The 19857-nt window shown below is 40.7% G+C and overlaps 2 protein-coding genes across 3 annotated transcripts; one reads left to right on the forward strand and one right to left on the reverse strand.

Moving 5' to 3' along the window:
* Window positions 1-1872: 1872 nt before the first annotated feature.
* Window positions 1873-8551, reverse strand: si:ch73-361p23.3 (tumor necrosis factor receptor superfamily member 4). Its single transcript, XM_058630746.1, has 7 exons — window positions 7011-8551; window positions 6770-6889; window positions 6525-6659; window positions 6341-6407; window positions 3373-3608; window positions 3180-3284; window positions 1873-3003 (listed from the first exon to the last, which is right to left on the reverse strand). Exons 1-7 carry the CDS (start codon window positions 7090-7092, stop codon window positions 2918-2920), a joined length of 831 nt encoding a protein of 276 aa, XP_058486729.1. The 5' UTR covers window positions 7093-8551; the 3' UTR covers window positions 1873-2917.
* A 1223-nt stretch (window positions 8552-9774) lies between these two features.
* Window positions 9775-19237, forward strand: ddi2 (DNA-damage inducible protein 2). 2 transcript variants are annotated; one of them, XM_058631965.1, is made up of 11 exons: window positions 9775-9913; window positions 10073-10249; window positions 12847-12976; window positions 13064-13381; window positions 13469-13595; window positions 13888-14015; window positions 14215-14343; window positions 14479-14582; window positions 14685-14877; window positions 16401-16449; window positions 16747-16847. In XM_058631965.1, exons 2-10 carry the CDS (start codon window positions 10112-10114, stop codon window positions 16409-16411), a joined length of 1278 nt encoding a protein of 425 aa, XP_058487948.1. In that variant the 5' UTR covers window positions 9775-9913; window positions 10073-10111; the 3' UTR covers window positions 16412-16449; window positions 16747-16847. The 2 variants fall into 2 exon arrangements, with proteins under 2 accessions (XP_058487948.1, XP_058487947.1); XM_058631964.1 differs by lacking the exon at window positions 16401-16449 and having other exon boundaries at window positions 16747-19237.
* Window positions 19238-19857: the final 620 nt, after the last annotated feature.

The following is a 19857-nucleotide window of genomic DNA, read 5'->3' on the forward strand; positions in this document are numbered from 1 at the left end:
TTGAATTCTTGTCCAACAACACGTTTCGCCATACGGCTTTACCACCAACCTTTGGTCATTTACTTCTCAGTCTCAGAAACGTAATCACAACCACATGGTTGCAAACCTTCGTCAGGATGTGACGTCACCACGGAGGCACATGCTGTTCTCAAAACGTCGTCTGTGTCAATTTTGTAAGCCACAAAAGGCGATGTGAAGACAGTGAGCAACGAAAGATTTCTGCTGTACTGCACAAGTCCCTCCCCAACACACACACACACACACACATTGTGGTGACAGTGGCTGGAAAACACACACGCTATTTACTGAGCCTACACGAGGCAACGTGAAGGTTATGACATTTGATGATGAAGGCATCGTCTGAACACTGTAGATCTCTTCTTTTAAATCACAGAATCACTGGGAAAATACAGTGGTGGCAAACACAAGCATTAACCTTCTCTTGATGTTGACATCGGGGTGTCAGGGAGATACCATTGAATTAAAATGCTTGTAGCTGTCTGAGGCTCTAGGTGGAGCTGTGGGACGTCACTTGAGCCAGTGTCAGGTGGAGACACACACTAACCTGCTATGAACTTAAACTGCATTTTTGATAGAGCCGCTGACGGTTAAGCCATCAGGTTTTCACATGGAAGAACATGTTAAAGTAAATGTTTATTTCAGTTTAATTCATTGCAATGTTTTGTTTTTACCAACGGTCCTTCATGAATCGATGTACAGTAAATGTAACAGAAGTGTAATCACAGGTGGAAATATTCTACTCAAGTAAAAGTACCACTATTGTGATAACATTTTACTTAAGTATGAGTCAAAGTACTGGTCTAAAAATTTACTCAGAGTAAATGTTACTTAGCTACTTTTTTAACAAGTTTGACACAAGGGGACACAAATCTCACATGAATTCAAACCTTTACAAATTAAAGTGCTGACAAAAGAAAATATGTAAACGCACAATGTATTAGACAAAATGGGTCAAAGGTCACAAATGCTTTAACTTTCTCACTCACTCAGGGACCTTAATTAGCGCCAATTCACCTTCAATGTCTTCATCATTCACCTGTCCTCATCATTCCCCTGTCCTCATCATCTTTCCCCTGTCCTCATCATCATTCACTTGTCCTCGTCATTCACCTGTCCTCATCATCATTCACCTGTCCACACATCGTTCACCTGTTCCCATCGTTCACTGCCAAAGTTTCTGGTGAGTGATTCATTTTTTTTTTAATTAATTTAATTAAAAATTAATTAATTTTTAACTCAGTAACGGATGTGATTTAAAATGTAGCAAAGTACAGTACTTCCAAAAATATATACTTTACTTTACTTTACTTTAAAAAAGTAAAAATACACAAAAAAACCTACTGAATTACAGTAACCTCTATGTGTAATGCATCAAAAATGGAGTAAACCCTTTACCGAAGTAAATCATGTGATACGTGTGGCTTATGCCAGCAGTGCTGAAAAGATCATTATAGTGTCACAGTGAAGACAGATCTCTAAAATGTGATCACAGAGCGACAGGTCAAACTGTCACAACAAACACTAAATGTTTACATAAAGCCACTTTTACTGAAATAAATAGACAGTGTACCTGCAACCTGTAAACAATACAAACAATCAACCTTTTTAATATATATGTATATGAGAAGAATGTGCGTTGTTATTATGATTCAGTGATATAGATTTATCAGTTTATATCGTGAGTTACTATAAGCTGTACTATAAGGCACTTACTGCATTTAGTTCACTCTTTCTTTGAAACGTCACACCGTCTTCCGTGTTCACTGACATTTCCTGAAAGTTTTTGTCACAGACTGTTTCCATCATGGACTCTGACACAAATGCCCACGCTCACTTAGTTTAGTTGCACAGTTTATTATTATTCACACGATGCAATTTGAAAACAGACTGGACAGTGCAATGCATTTCTACATTTCTAAGTTTCTTTTTTCAAAATTAAGAGCACACGTACACACACACACACATACATTGACACACACGCATTATTTTGTACAAAATGTATTCTAAACAAGAAATACCGGTTAATTAATTTTCTTCAAAGCATGTCTCAGTTTAAGAAATACAGATCCTATAGAAACAAAGAGCTAATGGAACTACATTTCAAGCCATCAATCATATATCTGATTTTTTTTTTTTTTTGCAAAACACAAATAGCTGAATAAAGGATAATGTAGGTGTGCTTTCATAACTCGCGTGGGTGCACTGATCTGAGTTATAAAAACACGAAAGTCTTCACATTATAATGTCGGTCTCTCCGACAGTTGACATAAAAACATTAGAGGAAGTGTTTTTCAGTTGGAAAAAAAAAGAAGAAGGGGAAACTCCCCCAACCCCACATGCTACTGAAAGCATGTTTTTACCATTACTGGCTTCATCATAATTGTCACCAGTGGAACAGAACTGATAAACGAAAAACATGACCAAATAAAGACAAGACAAACACACTGATAAAAAATATAATCATTTCTATAATATTTAGCGGTTCATAACGGTTTGGATCAGTGGTCTCCGTTGATACAAAACCCATTAGAACACTCTTCATACTCTGTATTTCTCAGAAACTTGTCACTTGCCCCGTTAAAGGGTATCTCTTACAAAATTCTACTAATGATTAATATGAGTAATACTTTTTACTGTAAAAAGTAATGTATGATACACACAGATGGTTCAGATTCCCCTGAAATTACGAATATTAGTCAAATATTGACCACAGCTCAGAACGTGAATCCGGATAATAATAACAACAACAGCATAAATATACAGACCTGACGTGAGAGTAAAACCAGCAACGTAATGTCATGTATGAATGAATGAATGAATGAATGAATAAATAACACCTTTCATGTGTTAATTTCACACCATCAAGTGACACATTGGTGTCGAGGAAAGTTTCACTTCAAGGCTCCCCCATGTTCAGTTTGACGGACAATTCGCTGCCATCGCCACTCTCCTCCACTGGCCTCTTCCACACCGAGTCCTTTGCTGAAACCAAACATAAAGTTAATGTGGTTGAATGGCATCATTGACTGTCATCTTCTACATCTCACTAATTAATACAGTGTGTGATATCTAACAACTGAACTGGTATACTCGTCAGAGGTTTTGTTTACCTCCAGCCTTTGTGCTGATGCCTATCACTTAATTGTCCTGCAACTTACTTTGCTCTGCTGGTTTTCTTTGCACATTTTGAGCGATGTGCAGCTTGCAGGTCACCGTGGTCAGAAGAAGCAGGCCAACAATTCCGAACATGAGGAGGAACAAACCTGAGACGGGACAGGACATGTTACAAAATGACTAGAATCGGTTCATTTTTCAATCTTAAGATTGTTTCACATAAAAGATCGCCTTTACCTATGTAATTGCCTGTGTTGGCACTGGTGGGGGAGTCCCCTTTTCCTATTTGTTTTGTGGTGACTGTAGGAGGTGAGATGGTGCTGCTGATAGTGGTGAACTTTGTGTGCGAGCGGGTCTCTTCCTGTGGACGTTGGGATGTGAAGGTGATGTCGGTTTTGATTCCAGGATTACTCATCTCATTGCAGATGACGTCTTTGGTGCTGGTTCCTGTGGTGTTCACTCCTGACTTGCATCTAGGAGGAGGGATAAAGTGTTATTGTTGTATGAGGTGTTGGCACACAGACATCACTGACTTCATCACCAGCACAGTTGCTGCAAAACCAGCCTGAGACACATGGACACTTGTCCTCACCAAGGATGTGGCTAAGAAACACTAATGTTAGCCACGTATCATGAGGTCCCGTCCCCCTACGAGTGGGTCTAAAAAGTGCGGAATTAGCGTTGCAGTTTTAAGCCTCGGACCAAGTGTCACTGGTGGGCACCTAACAAAAAAAAGAATGAAGATATTTCTCGATTCAGGGGAAACTGAGGTCGGGAAGCACAATTTTCCAAAGATACTATCCCTATTCTAATACAAAGCTAAATGCAAATCGGTGAAGCGTTCCTTTAAAGGCGACATAGACCGGAAGCTCCAATTAACGCTGCGTTTGTGTGTGTATCTGCGTCGTTACCTCGTTTATGAAACCCTAAAGTTTCAGAACAAACAGTTCAGCCACTGCTGAGAAAATAGTGTTGTATTGTTTTCCTGGGCTCTGCGAAGCGGATTGGCACTTCCCTATGCTGATGATGTCATCAGAAAACCTCACCACTCCTCTCACCACCGTAGCGCCTCCCGGTGCGGGCACTAGTCCGGGCACATCCGGTTGCGTACATTCAACCGCAGAAGAAGAAGAACTACTCTCGTTGTAGCTGCTGAGATGCAGAGCATCCACCGTGCCAGAGGGGGAGCTGTGTATCTGAGAGCTGGCCTACCAATTACGTCACTTCCAGGTACCTGGCCAATCACAGGACAGTGGGAAAGCTCTCGTTGGCTGGCCAATCACAACACAGTCCACGTTCTGGGGGTGTGATTTTGGTCTGAAACAGCGCGGCTGACGAGAGCGTCAGTGAGGAGATATTTTGATCTGCTCGTTTGCACCGACTAGGAGGTTTTTAACCATGAAAACAAGTTAATATATGTAAGTAGACCTCCATAACTAACATATATGTGCTATACCAGCATTCGATGTCACCTTTAAATCTGGCTAAGAATGTGTTGGCCACATTTTTCTTGCTGTTCCCATTCACTCAAAGTCAATAGAGAAAAGTGCAATTATACACCAGCGCAGACAAGAGTTCAAAACATGTTATTTTATGACTTTGGTGTTCAATGAGAAGTATGAACACAGAGCTAAAAATTCAGATTTTCTCAGAGGTTAACAAAGGTAAATCATAAGTGAGCCTTTTGTAAAGTGTTAGAAAAGCAGTTTCTCATCTTGTCCCCGCTGATGGCAATGTGTCAAGCAACAGACAGAATCCGTGGGTCAGACTGTTCAACCACAGCTCAGAAGACCCAATTTATCACTTTAATAAGGCATAAACAACAGCCAACATCTTGAGTTAGCGTTGTTACGACTGTTTTCGTTATTTTGCAGTCGAACTGCTTTGTGTGCCCTGTGTTTTTCTCTGTTGTCAATCTCCTAGGCAAATTGCTGTGTGCCTAGCCGCGCCAGGATTGGTGGAGTGGTTCTGGGCCCTGCCTCTCGATTGGCTGTACTCGATCACCACCTAATACAGAAGGAGCCAATATGGTGGACGGCAGGAGGGCAGCATGGCTGATGGCAGCACGCACTTCCTCATCCTCCTCCTCTCCCAACCGGCCACACTTCAGCTGTAGTTACACATTACATTACATTACATTACATGTCATTTAGCAGACGCTTTTATCCAAAGCGACTTACAATAAGTGCATTTAAACATTTGGGTACAAATAAGAGCTAGAAGTAAGTAAGAGCTTCAAGTAAACCAAACTATGAAGTGCTAGTCGTAAGTGCGATGTATAGTTTTTTTTTTTGTTTTTTTTTTGTCGTCGTCGTCATCGTCTTAGTCGAGGTAGAGTCGGAAGAAATGTGTTTTTAGTCGGCGGCGGAAGATGTGGAGGCTTTCCGGTGTCCGGATGTCGATGGGGAGCTCGTTCCACCATTTGGGAGCGAGGACAGTGAACAGTCTCGAGTTCTGTAAATGCCTCTGCGATCCTCTCAGTGAGGGGGCAGTGAGCCGGTTTGCCGATGCAGAGCGAAGTGGGCGGGCTTGGGTGTAGGTTTTGATCATGTCCTGGATGTAGGCTGGACCGGATCTGTTTGTAGCATGGAACGCAAGCACTAGAGTCTTGAAGCGGATGCGAGCAGCTACAGGAAGCCAGTGAAGGGAGCGAAGGAGAGGTGTAGTGTGGGAGAATTTTGGTAAGTTGAAGACCAGTCGAGCTGCTGCATTCTGGATGAGTTGCAGGGGTCGTATGGCATACGCAGGGAGACCAGCCAGGAGGGAGTTGCAGTAATCCAAGCGTGAGATGACAAGAGCCTGGACCAGAACCTGTGCCGCCTAGTTGTGTGTTTTTGTGTAGTTTAGTCGTTGTTTCAGTAGTAGGGGTGGACTGCCAGTTTTGTTAGTGTTTTACAGTTCCTGTCATTTGGTTTGTTTAAGGTTGCTTAGGTAAGGTTTATTGTTTTCTAGACAGGGACCTTTTTTGTTTGTTATTTTGGCCTTAGTCCACCCTGAAGCCTAGACCTCAGTTCATCTATCTTTTGTCATTTAACCTACTTTTTGTAAATAAATCATTCTTTTTTCTGAATATAAAACTAAAAATCGTTTGTGGTCACTTGGGACTTGGGGAAGATGAGGCCTTTTCACGTTGTGTCCTAGGCCCCCTAGACTGGGGCATAACATTGTAAAGGTTACATGTGTTCAGTAATGCACAAGGACGTACTCTTTCCACTTTCGACACTGTGCGTTGACGTGACTGGTGAAAAATCCTTCCTCACATCGTGAACACTCTGACATGGGAAAAAAAGAAAGAAAGAAAGAAAGAAAGAAAGGGAATTGATCATGAAAAAAAGACAATAACTTCACCACATCATGTGCAGTATTTTGTTTGCAAGCATTCAACGTACCTCCATTTTTCAGCCCAAATCCACGGTTACATATGCAAATGGTAAAATCGGGGGAAGAGGTATTAAAGCCTGCGCGGCAGGCACATTTTGTATCCGTCTCCTTTGTGCACACCTGTATAATCTTACTCCCATAGTCTACAGCAGTAACAAAAATAAATAAATAAATAAATGTTCATCTGGGAAACCAGCAGGTTCATTTCGGATTGATTCGGAATGTTTGGAAAATACAAAGGATTAGCACTTACCTGCATTACACGTTTTACATGTGATGCACTTCTGAGAGTCATTTTCTGTGGGCTGGTAATATCCATCAGGGCAAGCGTCACATGTGTATCTCTTACCCCCAATCCTCTTAACTTTTTGACCTTGATAATTTAACATCATCAAAATATACAGTGTTCTTTAACAACAGCAATGCATTGGAAATAAGGGGAAGTTGTGTAGTCTAGCATTTACATAGAATTAAAAATAAAAGTCATACGTTACCTTTTGGGCAAATAGTGGCATCCAACTCCACAATGAGTCCATAAAAAGTCAACAAAAGTAGGAGAAATTTGACGGGAAACATATTCAGTGATTCAGTGAGTAAGTGCTACCGTGTGCATTCCCTCCGTGAACTCGTACAGAAACTGAGCGAGACACAACAGATGAGGCATCTTCACCTCTACAACCACCTGCGCAAAATATGACGGGAAAACCCACATGTTCTTGTGGGTTTTAATCATCCAATCCACAACTCGTCTGATTCAAGTGGAAAAAAATGTGAAATATCACATCTCACAAACAGGAGCAAAGACCACAGATAAAGTTAAAACTTAGTAATGTATCATAATGTCTTTCTCACTAAAATGTAACTATTGTGTCCATGTGCTGAATATTTAAGGAGGATTTTTTAATCAGGGGGAAAATATCAACTTGGTTTACTACAAAAACGCTCAGGCTTTAAATGCAAAAACAAAACAACAAAAAAGAGAGAAATATGTAAACCGAAATATTCCTCAGTCCTGTATCTTCATGTCTATAGGTACAGAGATAGCGAGAAAGGGACAGACCTGAGATAGGCAAAAGGACATATGGTCATAGCAATATGAACAGAGTTTAGAAATAGGCTCAAGCATAGAGATTTTTTTGGACGCTGCTTAACAAATCATTTAATAACAGTTTGTTTTTTGCATCAGCATTGACACTTAGAAAAACCCTGACAAAATCAGTGAAGAGCCTTCTCAATTCTTTAAGTTTTGGGGTGAAAAAAGAATACCATTATCTATGATGAAACACAACTTCAGACTACTTGGGTTAGCAACCATAAGTAGGAAATTGGGTATGTACTTTGTAGTTTTCGTTCGGTAATGATGCAGTTTTCTCAGAAACTACTCCCCACACATTTTCGATTAGCAAGATAGACAAACCACACAAATGGCGAAAGCTCGACTTCTTGAAAACAGATTTAAAAGGAAACATACTTTAATCAATGCAATTCTATGAAAATGTGAAAATCATTTAAATAAGAGCACCACAAATGTTTTTTTGGTTATTTACAGCGACCCATAACACCTAATTTTAACTGGGTTAGGGTAAACCCTAACCCGGTTTACATTTACGTCATAATATAGACTACGTCAAATTTGCAAGCTGAAAATTTATCGACAGACCAGACTGGACTTTTTTTGCAAAGATAGAATTTAATTTACACTTGTCAAGATGTGTATTAGTGGAGAATCAATTATTTATCTCTACATGACGGGGTGTACGGATCAGAATGGGGCAGAATGATATGAGCTCAGCTCTTTTCTTTTATGAAGTTAAAGTAAAGAAATGACACAATGCATGTCCTAAACACTGTGATGCTCCTATACTGTCAGTTGTATGTTTCTACAATGAGTTTTTCCTTTCATAATAATCATAAAAACGTTTTTTGGGGGTTTACTTTTCCTAGGAAGAAGCAAATGACTTTACATGATACTATTTTGGTCCATAGGTGACTGACTGGCACAAGTTGCAAAGTGTATGATTAACAGTTTTTTGTGTTAAAGGTTGCTTTAATGGAGTATAAACACCACATAAGTCATTATTGCAGAATCTTTTTTTCTTATAAGATTATAAGATTGGGGTTGTGATCAGAGTTTTTTCATGATTGTGTCATTACATAAAATAAGACGACCGGAGTACAGATCTTTGTCGTGCGTTTCATGCAACATCTGCTTGGAGTTAAAGAAATAAAATATGTGGTTAGCCAAGAGGAGGAAAATGAATTGCAGAATGAATTGCATTTAATAATAAAAGATGGATGGATGATACATAACATCCTCTCTTGAAGGACTTGCATGTAACATGCTATTTGTATACGTGTGTAATTGCTTTGAAATAATCCTTTTTTGTTGCCTTAAAATAAACCTATATATGTACTTTAAAGCAAGGGTCAGGCTTTATGGAGGCTGCTATAAGATATTATCTAATTCATCTGCTGGTTATATATAAGTATTAACATGTTTTTGCTCTCAGAAGTTTGAAAACTATTAATAAGTGCACTAAAATATTGTTGTTTTTTCACCCAAAGGTATGCTATGAACAAATTTATATTTTGAATGTGTTTAATATTTAGTCTTATACCCCCAGAACTTAACCTGGCAGGGACTTGAACTGGCAACCTTAAGTTACAAGCCAAGTTCAGTTTCTGCTTGACAATGATTTTGTATTTACTTTGATTTGATTTTAAATATATTATACATGCTCTGACATGTGGACACAAAATGCAGATTAGAGAGAAAAATTCAACATCGATCACAGAAAAACGATATGATATGAACTTAAAATTGAATCATCATTTCAATTATGATGTCACAGTTACACAGTCAATTATGGTGATATTCCACAGCACTCCAAAGTTTGTGTGTGGTTCACAATATAAGCACATTTATGATGCACAATGAATCAAAAATAGCGAAGACAGTCAAAAATTAAATAAATAATTATGTGTGGACAGTAAAAAAAAGTATTTATTGTTAAACACAATACATTTAATAATGTGATAAATATACACATTTTTATTATTATAAAAAGTGTTCATTATTTATGCCAGTTGTTTACAAAGCAGCTCACACATGCTGTGTTTACATTATAGCTTAATCATAAGAGGCGGACTCTATGGGGGGTCGCGGGCCGTGAGTTTGAGACCACTGAATGAGAGAATAGTGCCTTGCAATTTTTGGTCGGTCCAGTAGATGGCGGTAAAGGGACACCAGTATTGTGAAGAAACTGTATTTACGACAGCAAGTTGTGTAGTGCGACATGTCGTAAAACAGGCTTCGTGAAATGCGGCACCATTGAAAAAAATTTGGTGGTGGTGGTTAGTTGTTAAAAGCGAAACTGTCACGCCAGGCTTCTACCCTGTAAGTGGAAAGCAGTCACTGTGTTTCTGTGCACTGATATTTATCCCTACTACGTTATTTTATGCTTAAACGTGTCTTTAAATTGGAGCGGATAATCTTAATCATAAATGTGTTTTCCTCTGCGAGACAAGAAACTACACTAACCGCAATCTGTTACAGCGGGTTTGTCCACCAGATCCTGTCTCCCTCATAAAAACGATGCTGGTCACCGTTTTCTGTGCGCCGAGGGATCGACCAGAAACCACCTTCGCCCTCGACGTGTCCCCAGACCTGGAGCTGAGAGACTTTGTAGCACTTTGTGAACTGGAGTCAGGAATCCCAGCTGGGGAAATTCAGGTTAGACTGAAGCTCGCTGCGGCGGAAAGGCTAATGAAGCTAGTGGCTAGCTTGGAACTTGCTAGCATGAATCGGTCTCCTGCTGTTTTGACGGAACACGGTGTTGCGTAACGACTTATTGACATTACCGACCGGTATTCCTCGATTAATGAAGCTTTAAAGTGACTCTTTTCTCTGTGGGTGTCTTTATCCTAACCGAAAGTCGTCCTAACGACACGCTACCTGCTGTTTAGTAGTGATATAGCCCAGAACATAGACACTGATCGAGACTATGACCAAGATCAGAGTGAACCAAGACAAGGCTTAGACCAAGACTTAACCATAACAAGACTGAGATTGTTTTGGGACCAAGACCCAGTCAAGACCAGTACACTTTGCACACTCACTGGCCACTTTAAAGTACACATGGCTAATATTGTGTTGAACCACATTTTTCGTGTAGGTCTGATATTTATATAGAAAATGTAAGTAAGCAAAGTAATTCAAAGGTTTTGTAAGATATTAACATGATTGTATCGCGCACTTGCCACTACAAACCAGATGTGCTCTATTGGATTGAGGTCTGGTGACTGTGGAGGCCACTTCAATACAGTGAACTCATTGTCATGCTCACAAAACCAGTTTGAGAGTTATTTGAGCTATGTGATATGGTGTGTTATTCGACTAGATGTAGCCTTCAGAACATGGGTACGCTATGGTCATAATGGCATGGCCATGGCCTGCAGCAACGATTCTCATGTAGGCTGTGGACTTTAACTCTCATGGTGCTAACTGGTGTCAAAGAGTGCCAAGTAATCGCAATTACACCAACATCAGCCGCCTGAACAGTTGATGCAAGGCATGAGTCCATGATTTCATGTTTATTACAAATTCTGACCCTTCCATCAGCAAAATCAATATATATCAATTTTGGTGAGCCCTTGTGAATCATAGCTCAATTCCTGGATCTCAGCTGACATTAGTGAGGTCTTCTGCAGCTGTAGCTCATCTCTAAGACCAGTCTGACCAATCCCAACCTTAGAGATGATGGCAAGCATATCAACAGGAACATTTTATTTACTAAATATAATAGCATGTGCTGAAATATTGTACTTGAAAATTGAGGAATTCTTAATTACCACAAACATTTTGCATAATGTTCTTTAAAATAAAAAAAAAAGACTTTACATCTAATAATATCAGACAACAATCCTGACACTGATTTGTCTGTGATAGGCCAATACGCTACCTGGTAGCCTGAAAGTGCTGTAGTTTGGGACAGTGTGTTTGAAATATTTTATACAACGTTAATGTTTTATCAATTTTGTATTTTTAATTAATATTTCTGCTGAGAACACAGCCCATGTCTATAACCAAGACTGCTTTATGAAATCTGATCTGTGGGTATTTGGATTAAAATAATGCACTTGTGCATAAAGCCCTTTCTACATATATAGATGCAGCAGCCTAATTGATAGGATTTACACTTTTTAATAAATATTGAGGTGCATTAATTGATCGCCACTCTCACTGTCACATCTCTAGCTCTCTCACCCAAGTGGGGGAGCAGTAGCTGGGAGAAGTGCTTGCTGTGTGTTTTTGCTTTAGGTGTCATTATGTATATAACAGACAACTTGGCGACATCTCTCCCAGACAAACACAACTTCTCCTCTTCTCCGCTAACCTAACTTTACTTTGTGTGAAGAGGGGCAGGAAATAAAAGAAACTTCTCTAGTTGTCTTTAAACAAGACTGAGACAGGATCAAGTTAAAATGTGTCCAAGTACAAGAACTTTGCGTACTGTCGCACATTTGATAAAATTTACACTGGCTTCAAAATAGCATACAGTAATATAAGATAGCAGCTGTCTAGTATTACTGAAGATTGGGGGGAGGGGAAGCTTTATCTTAAAAATTTTTTCTGTCTTAACTGGGCTGAACCTTTGCCCAGCTTTGTTGTCCTTGGTTTTGGCTCTATGCCCATGAGTATTTCCTTGAACATTGTTATTGGTACAGAAACATGGGCCACTTTTAGTGCCATGGTTCTCAAACTGTGGTACGCAAGCTTTCTCTGGTAGTGCTCGGAGGAAAATCAGAAATACTGTTCTACTGTATATACCAGGGTATGGGACCAAAAAATAAATAATTGATGACATAATGATTAGAGATCTTGGATCTTATTGTGAATAAATCTGCCTCCTGTGAAAAGTCTGTAGCTGACTTTGCTCGGTCTATTTACATCACTGTATTTTAACGTTGGCGAAAATGGTGTTCCTTCGAGAGCTCAATGTTTTCTCAGGTGGTACTTGGTATAAAAAGTTTGAGAACCACTGTTCTAGTGGAATCTGTTCTAATTCCAAGTTATCAAGGCCGAGTCAACCTCCAGGATTGGCTGCAGTGCTCCCTTCCTGCACAGTTGAAGGTCTACAATAATCAATAACATATGTATACCAATTTGCTCTAGCAGTGCAGTCGTTTGCAATGGTGTCAGATAACAAGGTTTTCAAAATGCCTCACTCCCTAACATTCCTGGTGCAGTGTAGTCTGTAAATATGTTGGGCACACTGTAGACCGAATAAGGTTACTTAAATAAATGCTCTGTATTGTTTTTTTGTTCAGATCACATATATAGAACAGCCCCTTAAAGACCCCACCCGTGCCTTGGGTAACTATGGTGTTAAGGATGGAGATGTGGTCGTTCTCAGGCAAGCTGACAGAAGGCCACCGCCAACTCAGCCAGCCTTTCCAGGTAATGCATACGTTTGTTAAAATGTCATGAAAAATAATGACCCGCTGGTATGGAAAGCAACTAATCTTAATTCTTTCTGCCCTTCAGGTCTGCCCCATATAGACTTCCGATCCATCACAGTCCCAGGCACCTCTTCTTCAACCAGTCAGCGTGGCGCTGTAAGGCCACAGCTACAGGCTCCGCAGGCGCAGGCACAGCCTCAGCCTCAGCCTCCGTCACAGCCTGTTGTGCAGCCACAGCGCGCTGCACAACCTTCCACGCCAATGGCCTTACCAGGCTCCTCTGCTCAGGGGCTGGACGACCCTGCCTTACTCCAGCAAATGCTATTATCCAATCCACACGAGCTTTCGCTCCTGAAGGAGCGAAACCCACCGCTTGCTGAGGCTCTTCTGAGCGGAGACTTGGGTAAAAACACCTGTGCAGTGATTCTTTTAATTTCCATTAGATGTAGACTTACCATGTTAGTGTAACTGTGTGTGTAAATCTCTTTAGAACGTTTTACCAAAGTGCTGCTGGAGCAACAGCAGGATCGAGCCAAGAGAGAGCAAGAGAGGATCAGACTTCTGACTGCGGATCCTTTTGATTTGGATGCACAAGCAAAGATTGAGGAGGACATCAGGTACGGTCTAAAAACCGGAGATTTTGTTGACCACATACGTTGATTAAAATACATTCATAATAAAGAATGTAGACAACAACATAATATATTCTTTCACTTCTCAGTTGGATATTGTAATACAGTAAACATGTAGTGTGAGACTAGTTGAACACTAGTATTACACTATTATATACTTGTCACTATAAATGTAAGGAAATGAGAATGTAAGAAGGGAAAGGCCACTTACTGCATACTATTGGCAACATGTTTTCAGTCTTGCTTACAACGTAAAGTGGATTTGTGCATATTTCAGGCAGCACAATGTGGAAGAAAACATGACCATTGCAATGGAGGAGGCCCCAGAAAGCTTTGGACAGGTGGTGATGCTCTACATTAACTGCAAAGTCAATGGCCACCCTGTGAAAGCCTTTGTTGACTCAGGTAATTGGCATTAAATATGATCTTATGTGTATTATTCAACACACGGGTGTAGTATCTGTGGCTCGGTAGATTAGTTAAGTCTTAGTCTCTGCAGTTATATAAACTACACTAAATTATTATGGTTGTTGTCAATACCGTTGTCTTATGTCACCCTGGTTTGAACAACAATTGCATAGAGCTTACGGCTTGCTGTTTTCAGGAGCTCAGATGACCATCATGAGCCAAGCATGTGCTGAGCGCTGCAACATCATGCGGCTGGTGGACCGACGCTGGGCTGGAATCGCTAAGGGAGTGGGCACTCAAAAGATCATTGGCAGAGTTCATTTGGGTTGGTATCATAAAATTAAATGGTTCAAATGGGATTCAAATTTCTTTTCAAATACAGTTTAACATTTATTTTTAAATGAGAATTTAACTTATGTGGTTAAGAAATGGTGTGATTTGACTGTTTTCCCTCATCCAGCTCAGGTCCAAATAGAGGGCGACTTCCTGCCCTGTTCTTTCTCCATTTTGGAAGACCAGCCGATGGATATGCTGCTTGGCCTGGATATGCTGAAAAGGCACCAGGTGTGTATACTTTTGTTAGTATATTATAAACATTAAATGTACAGGAAGGAAGAAGATTCATTTATTAGCCTGGGTTATAGTGTGTTTGTTTTTTTCCCGTAGTGTGCGATTGACCTGAAGAAGAGCTTGCTTTTAATCGGCACCACGGGCACCGAAACCCGTTTCCTCTCTGAGGCGGAGCTGCCAGAATGTGCCCGTCTGGCATATGGAGCAGAGGGCCGTGAAGACGCTCGTCCAGATGAGATGGCTGACAGGGAATTGGCAGAGGCACTTCAGAGGTCCATACAAGAAAGCGGTATGAAACTGCCTCCCATCTCTGCACTTCAGCCTGTTTTTCACTGAGCTTTTTCCACCAGAGTCAGAACTACATGTGCATGTGCCACCTGAAGCTTTTTTACTCTCAACCCCATTTAAGTAGTCGTCTCCTCATAATCATTTCATGCCATCATGAGAGCAAATTAGTAGACTTTGAGGGATCAGGGATTCTGAAATTGCCTGGTTAATTAAAGGAAGAGATTTGTTTTGAACATAAATGAGTTCCTGGCTGAAATCAAGCTTTTTAGGCTTAAAGGGAAACATGCAGGCTAGGAAACTGTTTTTCCATATCAGTGTTATTGAGAAAACACCTCATCAGCAGCTCTTCGTCTTTACTGGATATGACAGTGGAGTGGGTAAACACTCCATTAGCAGGCACATTTTCTGTACGTCTTTAAACTCCTGCTGATGATCTGTACAAAAGGCGCCACCAGTGTCGATCATCATTAACAACTTGTTGTCAAAAGTTCAATTTATTCAGAATCTCTGTTGGACAACAGTGCAGATGGCTCCATTAAGGAGTCTGAAAACCACCTTTTAAACAAACATCTAATGCTAAAAATATGCAGGTTTGTTGGTGTCACCATTAAGTATATTCCACATTAAATAAACTGTTAGGAAGACATCATGGCAACACTACAAAAAATGATAACACTAAATGTCCATATTATGTTCAAATGTACCTGTATGTATAATGATCTTTTCATATGTCAACCAGTGTTTACATACTAATGATATTATCGTCATCATTTAACAACAACTATGGGTTTTAAACCCAGCATCGTAGATCAGGTAGACTTTTTTTTCGTGTCACGCGGATGGTTTGTTTCCTCAGATTTGTCAGATGGTTATCTTGGTTTATTCTTGGTTTAATTTACTGGGTTAATATATGACAAATACAAGACAAACCCTCTTGACTTGTTCAGTTTGAATCCATTAATGTTATAAGACAATAACAGCATTGCAGTTTTTCCAACTCCTACTTGGGTTTAAAAGTCAGTCAGTTGACTAAAAGTTGGGCTTTTTTCCAACATATTTTGAACTTTAATTTTATAAGTCGCAGCAATATTGACAATAGTCAGAATATAATATGTTTCCCTTTAATGCATTTCAAGGCTTACATTAATATTTGTGTAACTGCCGTTGATGCACTTCCTCTACGATGTTATTACTTCCATTAGCCAGACGGAGAAGTTAGTTTTGTGATGCCTTGTTGTTGTGGCATCAGTTCCAGTCTTAGTTTTGAACGTCATCACGATTTGACTTATCATTATTATTTTTTTGATCCCTCTGACGTCACCTCATCTGAGCTCTTGGGGTTTCACATTTGTGCTGTGACCTCTGTCAGGACAGAGGCTCAAGTTGTTTTTGGATGACACTTTTCACATCTACAGTAGGTGTGTGTGAAAAGGCCGATAGGTTGTTGCATGCCCTGTGTGTGACTGCTAACTTTCTCCGTCCCTTTGCATGATGTGTGTGGTGTGTGCCTTAACCCCTGAGCAGGACAGCACTGATGCATTTGGAGACAGCTGGAGAGGGCCCTACCAACCAGGTACTGCAAATTCATAGCTCCATTGCCAGTGCTAAGTCCATTGCTTTTTTATTACTTTTGTTTTGCTGCTGTTATGCCGCTGAATTTGGGTTAATTGATGTTATATTTTAACTTATGCCGTGTGTTTATTATTTTTATTCTGATACATGTAACTGTTAATGAGCACAACAACTGCTGAATAAATATTTGTTGAGTTGTTTTGATGATTGAATGAAAATGCACATTATTTAGTTATACTCCCAGACAATCACACACAGTCCAGCTGTTTAATTCCAATTTTATTTTCTCTCACAATAGACACTGCAGATGGACAAACTACCTCACCTCAACCCCCACCATTTACTTTACCCAGAACCTTACAGCAAATGTCCTCATCCACCTCCCCATCCCAAAGCCCATCTGACCACCCCCAAACTGTGGATCGCTCTCAGTCCGCCCCAGCTGCCATGGAGCAGGTCTTAGCACCAGGGCAGAGTCGGGACCCATCAGGTTCTCAGGAGCTGTCTCAACCTTCATCCCCCGCAGAGGCTGCTAGTTCCACAAATAATCTGGTCCTCCCTCATCCTCTGCCTGTCCATAGCAATTCTGAAGTGCCCCTGGTTCCCAGTCTTTCAGCAGATGTCCTCCCTACACATACTTCTCCCGAAGATATAACTATGTTATCTCAGTGTCCAGAGGATGAGGAATTTTGTACAGCTACAGAGCCTGATGCTGAACCATTTGAGGTAGATAACTCATCCCCACATCCTGAGCAACATTGTTCCATTCAACCTATGGAGCAGGAGACGATCGAGTCTCACCCAGCCGCTTCTACTGAAGCCTGCGTGGGTGCTCTCAACCAGCCCGACTCAGTTGAAATGGAATCTCCTATTTCCTCCCACAGTGTGGTTCCCTCTGAGAGGGACCAGCCTGAAGGAGAGCGCTGCTCTAGCTCCGACAGCATCCCTTCGCTGGCAGCTGCTCTGATGGAGCTCCATGAGCTGCTGGTAACCAACAACCATGCTCAGTCCCAAAACCGCAGCTCCTCCTGCTCCCCCTCGCATCCATTCACACAGGACACAGACAACCTGGCCACCGAGCCACTAACCCCACCACCCGAAAGCACCCAGCCTACCCTCTCCACTGCCATCACATCTGGTGCAGAACCAAGCAATGCCAAAGCCAACCTTGCTGCTTTTGTGTCTGATGAGGGACCATCTAACTGTCTTGTGCCTGACCTCTCTGGCCATGATGAGCATCTTGGCGAAGATGCAGCAGAGACAGTGGTAGAACTAGAGCCGCCTGAACATCTGGACGGTTCAGGGGAGAGGAGAATAGGTGGATGTGGGATGGATGAAGCTAGTATCATTGGCATTTCTCAACCTGAGCCAGAGGCTCCCCCTGATCCTGTGGGGGACCTGGAGTTCAGGGAACCTCCCGAGGGGCAGCAGGGGAGAGGGGTTGCAGATGGACAAGCCTCTGGCAACAACACCACAGACACTCTTGGCCCCCAGAGTGAGCAGACTTTTCGTAGCCCTTTGTCGATGGCAGCGGGCTCACCAGAGGAAGTCTCTAGCACCTCTTCCTCCTCTGTCCCTCCTCTTGCTCAGGCTCCTCCGCCTACATCTACGGCCCCTCGTCTCCCTTCTCCACTTCCCTTTATAGAACAGTTTCCAGCGGAGCACATCCAGAGAATCCAGGCAGCAGGCTTTTCTGCTAGGGAGGCTGCAGAGGCACTGGAACAAGCCCAAGGGGTTGTGGAGCTAGCTCTGCTGGTGCTACTAGCTCGCAGTATCACTGTGCCCATCTAGACTCATAACCACTCCCTTGAGTCCCCAGCCTCCCAACTCGGCGTCTGTCATATTTATACCTTGTTACTGATCCAGATGTCTCTGTCCCTTTTTAAACAGGGAGCATGTTTAAAACACAGGGAAATGCGGTTTCTTGGTCTGTCATAGAGAATGTCCAAGAACAAACAGGGCAACTGGTTATACTTTTTCTGGATATAACAGATATGTGAGGTGTGTGTTTGCATGCAGATGTTTTGGTGCCCACCCATTTCATTGGTTTTTAGAGTTTTTCGTATGATAGTTTGATTTTTCTTCTTTAGTTGTTGTCCAACATTGACATGGTCTAAAATGCCCAGTATGCGAATGGTTCTTCAACCATTAAAACATTATTATAATTTTCCTTTTTTGATATCTCAACAAGCTATTGTTATTCAGGAATTTAATTTGCAGAGCAGCTCTAATTTTCATCTGCTCCTCGTGCCAGAGTGAACTGTCTGGTGAGTGTCAGATATTTTGTTTTTAAAAATGTTGTCGATTTCATGACTAGGGTTGTTCATCTTTTTTTTTTTTAAATGAGTTATAAATCATTTCTGCAGATAATTGGAAACCCCTAAATTCATATCCATTATTACACTGAAATATCAAGTGAGCCACATGTGTGTATGTGTTGGAGTTTGGTCACAGACGGCATTTTCCAAATATTACAGAAGGTATCTTGTACTGTATGTATGTATTCACAGTTCGAATGCTTTGCCATTTCTTTTTTTCAATTATAAAACTGTTTATCTCCTGTTCAGAAAATCAATTCTGTGTCAAATCATCGTAGTGTGGTCATTCCTTAAAAACGTTGATTTTCTTATTTGAAACCTGTTTTTATTGTCTTGTTTTTTTTTCAGTATATCATACAACAAGGATTTGAATGGCTTTATTTGAGTCATATACCAACAATGTTCAGGCAGAATGAATTATTTACTTTTATGAAATTTTAAACTGCAAATAAAATTAAAGTAGTATTTGTATGCCTTGTGATATAATTGTCATTTTTCAGCCAAGAATCTTCACGCTTTTATAATCTGACGTTCTGTCGCTAACGCTTATTTTCATAATCGATTAACCTGTTGATTATTTTCTCGACGAATTGAGGAATCGTTTGTAATCAGTGTTTGTCAAACCTGGAAATGATGTTCTCAAATGTCTTGTTTTGTCCAGACACCAAAATTATTCACTTTTTAATGATTTCTTTGTTATCTGGAGCAAAGAAATGAAGAAACTAATCACATTTAAGAAGTTGTTTTAATAATGAAAAAATAGTTGTCGATTAATTTAGTTATCGATTCATTGAGTAATTGTTTCAGCTCTACTTTTCCTTACATTACTATAAATGAAGATTTTATATTTATATGTAACCAGTCCCAGTGTGCACCCCTCACAAACTCCAACTTTGTGGCTTGTTGACAGTTCGCACAGGTGTAAATAATCAAGTTAACGACGAGCTCCATGTGGCTGCTCCATGTTTCTGAGTTAATATCATCGGTAACACCTGTGCGTTTCCTGCCAGAGCAAAGCACTGTGAGGGAGATAGAGGACACACGTGTCTGTGGGTTAACACTTTCCACCACAGCACTTTTAAATACATTTT

Source organism: Solea solea, chromosome 6 (genome assembly GCF_958295425.1).
Source record: "Solea solea chromosome 6, fSolSol10.1, whole genome shotgun sequence".
NCBI classification, from domain to species: domain Eukaryota; kingdom Metazoa; phylum Chordata; class Actinopteri; order Pleuronectiformes; family Soleidae; genus Solea; species Solea solea.

Coding starts and splice junctions, on each gene's coding strand:
- si:ch73-361p23.3 (XM_058630746.1), bottom strand. CDS start 7,092: ATGTTTCCCGTCAAATTTCTCCTACTTTTGTTGACTTTTTATGGACTC. Junction 6,660..6,769: donor ATGTAAAACGTGTAATGCAG/GTAAGTGCTAAT, acceptor TTACTGCTGTAG/ACTATGGGAGTAAGATTATA. Junction 6,408..6,524: donor ATTTGGGCTGAAAAATGGAG/GTACGTTGAATG, acceptor TTCCCATGTCAG/AGTGTTCACGATGTGAGGAA.
- ddi2 (XM_058631964.1), top strand. CDS start 10,112: ATGCTGGTCACCGTTTTCTGTGCGCCGAGGGATCGACCAGAAACCACC. Junction 13,596..13,887: donor AAGATTGAGGAGGACATCAG/GTACGGTCTAAA, acceptor TGCATATTTCAG/GCAGCACAATGTGGAAGAAA. Junction 14,344..14,478: donor CATTGGCAGAGTTCATTTGG/GTTGGTATCATA, acceptor TCCCTCATCCAG/CTCAGGTCCAAATAGAGGGC.